General features: G+C 35.8%; 1 protein-coding gene across 1 annotated transcript; it reads right to left on the reverse strand.

The window, feature by feature from the left end:
* Positions 1-9,275: 9,275 nt before the first annotated feature.
* LOC139515376 (uncharacterized) lies at positions 9,276-9,725 on the reverse strand. Its single transcript, XM_071304944.1, has one exon. It carries the CDS (start codon positions 9,723-9,725, stop codon positions 9,276-9,278), a length of 450 nt encoding a protein of 149 aa, XP_071161045.1.
* Between the last annotated feature and the right edge of the window lie 3,243 nt (positions 9,726-12,968).

Raw genomic sequence — 12,968 nt, forward strand, 5'->3', positions numbered from 1 at the left:
GCAGCAGCGTTAGCTCACTTTTAAAAAGCTTTATATTTTAGAAGGTGGAAGACCTGGATGTTTCATACTTTTTTAGCTCACCTGGCCCGAAGGGCCAAGTGAGCTCTTCCCATCACTTGGCGTCCGGCGTCGTCCGGCGTCGTTAACTTTTACAAAAATCTTCTCCTCTGAAACTACTGGGCCAAATTTAACCAAACTTGGTCACAATTATCATTGGGATATCTAGTTTAAATAATGTGTCCGGTGACCCGTCCATCCAACCAAGATGGCCGCCACGACTAAATATAGAACATAGGGGTAAAATGCAGTTTTTGGCTTATAACTCAAAAACCAAAGCATTTAGAGCAAATCTGACATGGGGGTAAAATTGTTTATCAGGTGAAGATCTATCTGCCCTGAAATTTTCAGATGAATCGGACAACCCGTTGTTGGGTTGCTGCCCCTGAATTGGTAATTTTATAGAAATTTTGCTGTTTTGGTTATTATCTTGAATATTATTATAGATAGAGATAAACTGTAAACAGCTAAGTGTTCAGCAAAGTAAGATTTACAAATAAGTCAACATGACCGAAATGGTCAGTTGACCCCTTTAGGAGTTATTGCCCTTTATAGTCAATTTTTAACCATTTTTCGTAAATCTTAGTAATCTTTTACAAAAATCTTCTCCTCTGAAACTACTGGGCTAAATTAATCCAAACTTGGCCACAATCATCTTTTGGGTATGTAGTTTAAAAAATGTGTCCGGTGATCCGGCCATCCAACCAAGATGGCCACCACAGTTAAATATAGAACATAGGGGTAAAATGCAGTGTTTGGCTTATAACTCAAAAATCAAAGCATTTAGAGCAAATCTGACAGGGTTAAATTGTTTATCATGTCAAGATCTATCTGCCCTGTAATTTTCAGATGGATCCGACAACCGGTTGTTGGGTTACTGCCCCTAAATTGGTAATTTTAAGGAAATTTTGCCGTTTTTAGCTCACCTGGCCTAAAAGGCCATGTGAGCTTTTCTCATCACTTGGCGTCCGTCGTCGTCGACGTCGTCGTCGTCGTCGTCGTCGTCGTCGTCTGTCGTCGTTAACAATTTTTCAAACATCTTCTCCTCTGAAACTACTGAATGGATTTGAATGAAACTTAGCATGATTGTTCCTTAGTATATCCTGCACAAAATGTGCGCTTCGATTTTTGATCCGTCAAAAAACATGGCCGCCGTTACTTAAAATAGAACATAGGGGTCTAATGCAGTTTTTGGCTTATATCTCAAAAACGAAAGCATTTAGAGCAAATCTGACATGGGGTAAAAATGTTCATTAGGTCAAGATCTATCAGCCCTGAAATTTTCAGATGAATCAAACAAACCATTGTTGGGTTGCTGCCACTTATTTGGTAATTTTAAGGAAATTTTGCAGTTTTTGGTCATTATCTTGAATATTATTATAGATAAAGATAAACTGTAAACAGCAAAAATGATCAGCAAAGTAAGATCTACAAATAAGTTAATATGACCAAAATTGTCAATTGACCCCTTAAGGGGTTATTGTCCTTTAATGACAATTTTTCACCTTTTGTTCATCATATTTGCTAACTTTAAAAAATCTTCTCCTCTGAAACTACTGAATGGATTTGGTTAAAACTTAGCATGATTGTTCCTTAGATTATCCTGCACAAAGTGTGTGCTTTGATTTTTGATCCGTCAAAAAACATGGCCGCCGTTACTTAAAATAGAACATAGGGGTCAAATGCAGTTTTTGGCTTATATCTCAAAAACGAAAGCATTTACAGCAATCTGACATGGGGTAAAAATGTTCATTAGGTCAATACCTATCAGCCCTGAAATTTTCAGATGAATCAAACAACCAATTGTTGGGTTGCTGCCACTTTATTGGTAATTTTAAGGAAATTTTGCAGTTTTTAGCTCACCTGGCCTAAAAGGCCATGTGAGCTTTTCTTATCACTTGGCGTCCGTCGTCGTCGACGTCGTCGTCGTCGTCGTCGTCGTCGTCGTCTGTCGTCGTTAACAATTTTTCAAACATCTTCTCCTCTGAAACTACTGAATGGATTTGAATGAAACTTAGCATGATTGTTCCTTAGTATATCCTGCACAAAATGTGCGCTTCGATTTTTGATCCGTCAAAAAACATGGCCGCCGTTACTTAAAATAGAACATAGGGGTCTAATGCAGTTTTTGGCTTATATCTCAAAAACGAAAGCATTTAGAGCAAATCTGACATGGGGTAAAAATGTTCATTAGGTCAAGATCTATCAGCCCTGAAATTTTCAGATGAATCAAACAAACCATTGTTGGGTTGCTGCCACTTAATTGGTAATTTTAAGGAAATTTTGCAGTTTTTGGTCATTATCTTGAATATTATTATAGATAAAGATAAACTGTAAACAGCAAAAATGATCAGCAAAGTAAGATCTACAAATAAGTCAATTTGACCAAAATTGTCAATTGACCTCTTAAGGAGTTATTGCCCTTTAAAAACTTTTTTCACAATTTGTTCATCATGTTGACTTGCTTTAAAAAATCTTCTCCTTTGAAACTGCTGTATCAATTTCAGCCAAACTTAGGCTAAATGAGTTTCAGAGTTTCAGAGTATCTAGTATAAATTTTATATTTCATTTCCTTGTATGTCAAGAAACATAGCTCCTATGGCTAAAATAGAACATAGGAGAAATTGATTTTTTTTTGGCTTTCGAAGAGAATAGGACGATTTCAAGAACATTTAAATAAATTGAAAAGCCAAAATAATCATTGATGAGAGATTAAACCAAAAAAATTCAGGTGAGCGATTCAGGCTCTTGAGAGCCTCTTGTTTGTTATTATCTTGAATATTATTATAGATAGAGATAAACTGTAAACAGCAATAATGTAAAGCAAAGTAAGACCTAAAAATAATTAAGTCAACATGACCAAAATGGTCATTTGACCCCCTAAGGAGTTATTGTCCTTTATAGTAATTTTTTAACAATTTCCACTGAAACTACTGGGCCAAGATCATTATAGATAGAGATAATTGTAAGCAGCAAGAATGTTCAGTAAAGTAAGATCTTCAAACGCATCACCATCACCAAAACACAATTTTGTCATGAATCCATCTGTGTGTCCTTCGTTTATGATATGCACATAGACCAAGGTGAGCGACACAGGCTCTTTAGAGCCTCTAGTATATAGATACCTCATGTTACGAAGCTTTCGTCTGTCACATGATAATTGTCCTTGACCTCATTTTCATTATTCAGTGACTACTTGAAAAAAAAGTTCAGATTTTTTGTTATGTTAATTTCTCTCTTATTATGAGTAATAGGATAACTATGTTTGGTATGTGCGTACATTGCAAGGTCCTCATGCCCGTCAGATAGTTTTCACGTGACTTCAACCCCTGATGATTTTATGGATTAGTGAAAAAGGTTAAGTTTTGGTGGTCAAGTCCATATTTCAGATTCTATAAGAAATAGGTCATATATATTTTTTATATGGAAGGATTGTAAGGTGTACATGACCAACTGGCATGTGCCCTCTGACCTTGACCTCATTTTCATGGTTCAGTGGTTATAGTTAAGTTTTGTGTTTTGGTCGGTTTTTCTTATACTGTATGAAATAGGTCTACTATATTTGGTTAATGAAATGATTGTAAGGTGTACATGTCCAACTGGCAAAGGCCATCTGACCTTGATCTCATTTTCATGGTTCAGTGGTCAAAGATAATGGTTTTGAGTTTTGGTCTTTTTTTCTTATACTATATGCTATAGGTCAACTATATTTGGTGTATGGAAATATGTTATGATGTACATGTCAGTCTGGCATGTTTTATTTGATCTTTACCTCATTTTCATAGTTCGTTGCTCACTTTTAAGTTTTTATGTTTTGGTCCGTTTTTCTTAAACTACTATAAGCAGAAGGTCAACTTTATTTGTTGTATAGAAGCATTGTAAGCAGAATATGTCTGTCTGGTATGTATCATCTGACCTTGACCTCATTTTGATGGTTCATTAGTCTATATTAAGTTTTCATGGTTAAGTTTGTTTCTTAGATACTATAAGCAATAGGTTCACTATATTTAGTGTATTAAATGATTGTAAGGTGTACATGTATTTCTCGTTTGGTTTAACTGACCTTGACCTCGTTTTTCTTGGATCATGTTAAGTTTATGTGATAGTTGTAGTAAAGGTTTATATTAAGGACTATCAACACAATATCAATGGTTAGTAAAGGAGGCATCGGAGACATTTCAGTGTGTGCACTCTTTTTCTCTGCTCTTTATATGCACTTCATTATTCTCTATTCTTTAATTTTGTGGTCCATTTTCTCTAATTTACATATTTTATGTCCATTATTCTCTATTCTACAAACACTCATCCACACCCTCAAGTTGGTCTTGCATTTGTTGTCCGACATCATTTTATGCTGTAAACTTATTGAAAAATCTCTGAAACCTCAGGGTTAATTGAAATTACGCTTGGTCGCAATTATACTTTTCCAAACAATCAACAGAACAAACATGGCAATCATTACAAAAAAGATATACTTGCAGAAACCAAACACATTGTAGTTTTTTTGTTGAGATTTATCTAATTTTCAGTTAATAGTTCTGTAAAAAGTAGTAACATATAAAATGTATATTATGACAATTAAAAACCAATTGTTCAAAGAACAATTGAAGGTCTTTCCACCAATAAGGATCTATTTTGATATGAAAATATTAAAATTCAGTTGAAAATGTCAGTTCCTATGGCTAAATGATATATAAATATGAATTTCAAGCAAAGGTCAAAATCTAGAACGTCCAATTAACCTATGACCTTGACCTCAATTTCAAGGTCATAAACCAAGGATCCCAAATTAAAAGACCCTAGGTCTGTATTATGTATGGTTCATGAGTAATATCACTTTACGCATAATTCTAAATATAACAGGGGCAAAAATCCCATTTATTCTCTTCGCACCCTTCCAATCAAAATTTAAAAGTTACGACATGTCGCAACTAACAATTTAGTAAAAATAATTTGTTGAAATCTTATAAGGTTAATGAAAAAGAGTGAAAATAAGCAAAAATCAAAGTTTAGAATTTGACCTTGACCTTTGACCTTGACCTAATTTTCATTTTTTTGGACCAAGGATCTTAAATCAAAAGACCCTAAGCCTTTACTTTATAATGATAATGAGTTATATTACCATACAACTAATATAAGATATAAAAGGGGGAAAAGTCGCATCAAATGTTTACGTACCCTTTTAACTAAAATTTACGTGTTACGCCATGTCGTAACACACATTTTGTGCAAATATTTTGTCGATATCTTATAGGATTTCTGAAAATAAGAGATAACAAGCCAAAATCATATTTTTGAACATGACCTTGACCTTTGACCTTGACCTCATTTTCATTTTTTTGGACCAAGGACCTCAAATCAAAAGACCCTAGGCCTCTATCACTAATGGTTTTCCAGTAACAAATTCATTTCATTTATTTCATTACAAAAGGGGAAATAACTCTCATATGGAGTCTTCGTAAAGCTTCGGTGAAAATAAAACGTAACATCCTGAGGATATAACCAGCAATTTGGAAAAATAAATTTGTCGCTTTCTTTTACGGTTGCGGAGGAGATCTGATAACAAGAAAAACAGTGTTTGGGGAGATAACTCTTACAAAGAAAAGTGTTCGGTTAAACAGGGTCAGTTTCAAAAGCGTATAGACTGAATGATATCATATACAAAAAAACTAAACAACATCTTTTGAAACATTTTTACACCGCAAGAAAAAAATTAGGCGGAAGAAAAAAAAAAATTAAAAACCAATTCTTCAGAGAACAATTGAAGGTCTTTCCACCTCGATAATTAAAATGAAATTAAGAAAAAAAAGTTAGAAAGGGTCACTCCTTGTTGATGTAATTTGGTACCTCAACTGATATAGAAAAATAAGATTAATAGGTATATACAGAAGATTTAATTGTTTTATAATGAACAAAAACAAATTTAAAGCAAAGGACAAAATCAAGAACGTCAACTTGACCTTTGACCTTGACCTCAATTTCAAGGTCATAGGTCAGTGATCTCAAATCAAAAGACCCCAGGTCAATCACTTGAATGGTTGTAGAGAAATATCGATTTCAAAAACAAAAGGGGAGAAAACTCCTAAAAGGGTTGACCAAAACACTACGACTTAAATGGAATAAAGTTGCCCCTTGTTGTAAACAGTAATTAGGCAAATACATCGTATCATTAACTGTTACAGTTTCTTTTGAATAACGATAACAAGCAAAATTCAAAATTTATAGCATGACCTTGACCTTCGACATTGACCTCAATTTCAAGGTCATGGGTCAGTGAACTCAAATTAGAAGGTCCGAGATCAATCACTTGTATGGTTGTGGAGAAATAACGATTTTAAATACATAAGGGGAGAAAACTCCTATAAGGGTTAACCAAAACACTTCGACTGAATAAGTTGAAGTTGCACCTTATTGTAAACAGTGATTTTGCAAACATATCATATCATCATCTGTTACAGTTTCTTTTGAATAACGATAACAAGCAAAATTCAAAATTTATAACATGACCTTGACCTTTGACCTTGACCTCAATTTCCTTTATAAGGACCAAGGACTTCATATCAAAAGACTGTAGGCCTCTACAACTTATACTGTATGAATTAACCCAACATATCGTTCTTAAGAGTAGACGAACAATTTGGTGAAAACAGTTTGTAAAAATCTTATACGGTTTTTGAGATATAGCGATAAGAATAAGTGTTCGGTCACACAGGGTGAGTTTTGAAATCTCCATTACTGAACAACATCATTGGCCAAACATCCATTCGATATGTTGTAAAACAAAAAAGCATCTTAGACGGCAGAAGAAAAAAAGAAAAAAAATTAAAAACCAATTCTTCAGAGAACAATTGAAGGTCTTTCCACCTCGATAATAAGAATGAAATTTAAAAAATGATGTTAGAAATGTCACTCCTTGTTGATGTAATTTGGTTCTTCAAATTGATATAAAAAATAAGATTAATAGGTACGTTCAGAAGACTTAATTGTTTTATTATGAACAGAAAATAATTTTTAGCAAAGGTCAAAATCTAGAACGTCAAATTGACTTTTGACCTTGACCTCAATTTCAAGGTCATAGGTCAGTGATCTCAAATCAAAAGACCCCAAGTCAATCATTTGTATGGTTGGGGAAAATACTGATTTCAAATACATAAGGGGAGAAAACTCGTATAAGGGTTAACCAAAACACTTCGACTAAAATAGGTTGAAGTTGTGCATTTTTGTAAACAGTAATTTGGCAAACAAATCCTATCATTAACTGTAACAGTTTCTTCTTAATAACGATAACAAGCAAAATTCTAAATTTATAACATGACCTTGACCTTCGACCTTGATCTCAATTTCAAGGTCATAGGTCAGTGAACTCAAAACGGAAGACTGGAGGTCAATCACTGGTAAGGTTGTGGAGAAATACTGATTTGAAATACATAAGGGGAGAAAACTCCTATAAGGGTTAACCAAAACACTTTGACTGAACTAGGTTGAAGTTGCGCCTTATTGTAAACAGTTATTTGGCAAACACATCATATCATTCACTGTCACAGTTTCTGTGGAATAACGATAACAAGCAAAATTCTAAATTTAGAACATGACCGTGACCTTTGACCTTGACCTCAATTTCCTTCAAATGGACCAAGGACTTCATATCAAAAGACTGTAGGCCTCTACGACTTATAACGTATGAATTTATTCAACAAATCGCCTATCTTAAATTTTCAAAGGGAAATAACTCCCATAAGATGTCTTCCGATCACTCAAGTCAAAATAAACCAAATCATTCTCAAGAGTAGACGACCAATTTGGTGAAAACAGTTTGCTAAAATCTTTTACGGTTTTAGAGATATAGCGATAACAAGAAAAAGGGGACACAGGGAGATAACTCCTATAAGAAAAAGTGTTCGGTCACACAGGGTGAGTTTTGAAACCCCCATTACTGTACAACATCATTGGCCTTAAAATCCATTCGATATGTTGTAAGACAAAAAAGCATCTCAGACGGCAGAAAAAAAAAAAAAAAAAATAATCAGAAGAAAAACAAAAGGTCTTTCCACGAAAAGTGGAAAGACCTAATAATCAGAAGAAAAACAAAAGGTCTTTCCACGAAAAGTGGAAAGACCTAATAATCAGAACAAATACAATAGGTCTTACCACAAGAAAGGTGGAAAGACCTAATGAGCTTACGTTTGTCTAGCTTAGAAAATATATCATTGTACAGATTATAGCTGTTGACATGTGATTTAGAAAATTTCTTTTTATAAACAGTTTGAAAATGATTTTGTTATACATAAAAAGAATAAGGTGAGGAATTACCAAAATATAGAACAGTATATAAACATTATATGTCTCTGGTATACCAAATCCCAACAAACACCAACAACAACTTCTTTGAAGTAAAAACAAAGAAAAAACATAACATTGCCAATGTAGCCTAACTTGATATGTGCAGAAACATATATATAATCACCTATGATAATTTGCATTATATGTCTAGGGTATATATACCCCCCTTTCTTACGTCGTAACTACAATCCCCCTCCCTTTCATGCCTACCGAATTAGACTATTTCCTGGATTTGTTATAACATGAGCAACACAACGGGTGTCACATGTGGAGCAGGATCTACTTACCCTTCTGGACTGAGTTGATTTCACAAAAAAACTTACGACTAAGATTGATCGTAAATATACTGATTTGTTCATGACTTAAGACCAACCGTAAGTTTTTTTGTGAAATCGACTCCTGGAGCACCTGAGATCACCCCTAGTTTTTGGTGGGGTTCGTGTTGCTTATTCTTTAGTTTTCTATGTTGAGTCATGTGTGCTATTGTTTGTCTGTTTTTCTTTTTCATTTTAAGCCATTGCGTTGTCAGTTTATTTTCGATTTATGAGTTAGACTGGTATCTTTTGTCCGGATCTTTTTCTGGTATCTTTTGATCTCAGGTGCATTTGGCCTGAAGCTTTTATTTCTCTCAAAATATTAATAAAAAAAGAGAAAAAAATGTTTTTTTTGTTGGAATTATCAAACTCCGTTATCAAATACTAGTCTTCTTCTTCTTCTTCTTCCAGGTAAGGAACCGGATTCAATATTGAATGTTCATGGTTCCGCGCGAAAACTTTACGCAGTGTCGGGCAACACAGAAAGCTTTCTCTTGGCTATTTACAAATAATTTAAAACGTTCGCAAAAATATACAATTAAAATTATGTACAACTGGGTTTTCCTACTTCCTTTCAGAGCATGCCTTCAGGGCAGCTCTGAATCCCTCAACGGTGTTGGTCGCTGTAACTGTTGTTGGTAGGTTGTTCCAGTCCCTGATTGTCCTCGGGAAGAAAGATTGGCCGTAGGTGTCTGTACTTGTTCTTTCTTGGAAGAAGCGGTTTTTACCTCTGGTCCGGTTATCATTCGGTGTCAGATATTGGTGACGGTCTATATCTATAAGATCATGCTGGATCTTAAATAGCATGCATAATCTATTTGTTTTCCTCCGTTCTTCGAGACTTTCCCATTTAAGATTTTTAACCATATTTGTGACACAGCCAGGTGTTCGGTCTGTGTAGTTGTTATTCACAAATCGTGCAGCTCTTTTCTGGACCTGTTCAATTGCCTTGATTTTATTTTGGGCGGTTGGGTCCCATATTGTGCTTGCGTATTCCACTGCAGGTCTTACCATGGATACATACGCAGCTGCCTTTACAGGTTTTGTACAGCCTTTTAGGTTTCTACGTATAAATCCCAACGTTCTGTTTCCTTTGCCTACTGTATTGTCTATGTGTTTATCCCATGTTAGGTTGTTGCTGATGGTCTTCCAATGCTGTTAAGTCCTTTTGAATTAGTTCACTGTCAGCTTGGTTGGTGATGGTACGAAAGAGTAGGCTGTCATCCGCGAACAATTTGGTCTCTGATGTAGATGCTGTTTCTGGCATGTCGTTTATGTAGGCCAGGAACAGTAATGGACCAAGGACTGTGCCTTGGGGTACACCAGAGAGTACTGGTACTTGTGAGGAGACAGCACCCTCTAATATCACGCTCTGCTTTCTGTTATGTAGGAAGGAGCGAATCCATTTATTGGTTTTGGGGTTGACGCCATAGTATTTCAGCTTGTGTAGGAGGCGGTGATGTGGTACCCTGTCAAATGCTTTTGCAAAGTCTAGCAGGATGATGTCTACTTGGCCCCCACTTTTTAATTTTGATGCAATGTCGTTGATGGTTACGATTAGTTGGGATTCGCATGATCGTCTTTTGCGGAATCCGTGTTGTGCATCAGTTAGTAATTTTTTTTTGTCAAAGTGGTCCATGATGTTGCTATGTACAATATGTTCTAAGACCTTACACGTGATGGAAGTTAGAGATACTGGTCTGTAGTTAGATGCTAGGTGCCTTCCGTCTTTTTAAAAAAATGGAACTACATTGGCATCTCTCCAATCTTGCGGGACTTCACCAGTGTTCAATGATGTTTGGTATAGGTCTGTGAGTATCGGAGCAAGTTGTTCTGCTGCTGCTTTCAGTATAAAGGCTGGTATTGAGTCGGGACCAGTAGCTTTATGCGGTTTCAGGTTTTTTAACAATTTGTGGACTCCGTTGGTACTAATTTTTATGTCCTTCATGGTGTAGTATGGACTTTTTCCTTTATTTGGAAAGTTATTTAGGTTTTCTTTGGTAAATACTGACTGGAATTGGTCGTTTAAAATGTCAGCTTTGCTCTTGTTGTCACTTTGCAGAAATCCCATTTTGTTTTTTAACGGTGCCACTCCTGTCCATTCTTGACCTTTGCTTTTGATATAAGACCAGAACTTCTTTGCATTATCTCTATAGTCTGAACTGACCTCTTCCATATATTTCTTGTTGGCTTGCCGGACCTCCCACTGAACTTCTTGTTGTAGTCTTTTATATCTATCTTTGTCTCTTTTCTTTTTAGTTTTTCTAGCCTTCTTGTGTGCTTTCTGCTTTTGGTTTATTTTGCGTCTAATGGTTGTATTGATCCATGGATGGGTGTTTCTTCCAAGGGTCATTTTTGTTGGTACTCTTTTCTCTATGGTGGTTTGTACAGCTGTTTTAAATGCCTGCCATAAAGACTCAACGCTTCTATCTTTGATGTGTTTTGAAGGTAGTTATAAAGTTTTGTAGGTCTTCCTTTATATTATGTATTTCAGCTTTTTTCCATAGAAATATTTTTCTTCTGACTGGTTTAGGTTTAAGAGGTTTACAAGCCATATCTAGGAGGACAATGTCATGGTCGCTGTTTCCTATTGATGATAAAGGTTTGCATCTTAATTTAAATGAAGGATGAGAGGTAAGCAATAAATCTAAGGTATTCTCTTTTCGTGTTTGAAAGTCCACATTTGTTCTAGCCCGTTGTCAGCTACAAGTTCTAAGAATGCCTGGTTGGTCGTGTTTCATGTCCCAGGAAACGATATCAGGATATGATTGATTAGTTGTTAACTAATAACGTTGTTATGTCATCGCTCTGCTTGGCTCATTTTCAGACCAGATCTGTGTATCATCATCTTCTGCGCTTGCCGTAGCCAACGATGCGCTACGATGTAGACTTTTTACGAAAAAGTCGAGAGCCCTATATTTAGTGATTTATCCATAAACTACATGAGCCTAAAGGAAAGACCACGTATACTGCTTCGGAAAAAGTTGAACACTATTCGCATAGCCTCACTATTGTTACGTTTAGATACTAGTACATCTGTGTGTTTCTGCTGCGAACACATGCAATTATCATTTATCTAATTTTTTTTTGGTCAAATGATGTGGATGCTTGAGCATCTGAGCATACCTGCAAGCTACGCCACTGCCTGTTGTGTAGTGATAATCGGTACAATGAGGTGCAGGGATTTGGATGGGGACCGGTCTTAGGGTGAAAGGGGAACCAGTTTAGGCAGCAACCATTTGATTTTCTGGGGGGGGGGGGGGGGGGGCTATGGGTTTTTTTTTTCTGTACAAACTTTTTTTTTCGCCTGCGGCAAAAAACAATCTATTTTTTTCACGACAAATCGAAAACAATTTTTTTCTTTCAATTTTAGCATTACATATAGTGGCAGCTGGGGGTGAAACAAACAATTTTTTTTTTCTCAGAATCAAAAACAAATTAGTTTTTTTCTCCAAAAACTGGAAACAAACTTTTTTTTCCAAAAAAAAACATAGCCCCCCCCCCCCCCCCCCCCCCCCCCCCCCCCCCCCCCCCAGAAAATCAAATGGTTGCTGCCTTATGATTGAAAAATACTGTATTTGTCCCAGATATCAAGTGAATTTAAACAAATGTAAGTTTTTAACGACCTTGACTGGCTATACAGCCCTTGCACGTGGCGGTAAAGTTAATTATGTCTAACCTAACCATGTTGTACTGTTAAATCAATCATCCTTAATCAGAACGATAGTGGAGGGGGAGGACAGGGGTACCTTTCTCCCTTCTCCACTCCTCTTCTCCTTTCTCCCATTGAGAATAAAACGATGATTTCCTTTTGAGATATTTTTTCTTGAAATATTAGAAAAATTTTCAAAAGGAGAGATATTTTATTTTTTCTCCTTTCTCCAACTTTTTCTCCTTTCTCCCAGCCTTCCTCCTCCTTTCTCCTACCCCCTTTCTCCTTTCTCCCACCCCTTTTCTCCTTTCTCCTACCCCCTTTCTCTCTCTGTCTTCCTTACCCCTGTCCTCCCCCCTCATAGTGGTATGTGTGAGTGTATGCGAGTGGGGGAGAATGGCTTTTATTTTTACTTTATGTGATTACATGCTTGTTATGAGCCCTATGATTAGGATATAAAATATCTTTATCTTTATCTTATCTTATCTTATCATAATTTCCCCGGGGTTTTAGTAACACAAATAATGACTAATCAAATAATGCACTTTTGTAACATTTCCGGTTAAAATAACACGTGATAAAATTCCCGCAAATTCAAAAACCCA

Source organism: Mytilus edulis, chromosome 3 (assembly GCF_963676685.1).
Source record: "Mytilus edulis chromosome 3, xbMytEdul2.2, whole genome shotgun sequence".
Lineage (NCBI taxonomy): Eukaryota > Metazoa > Mollusca > Bivalvia > Mytilida > Mytilidae > Mytilus > Mytilus edulis.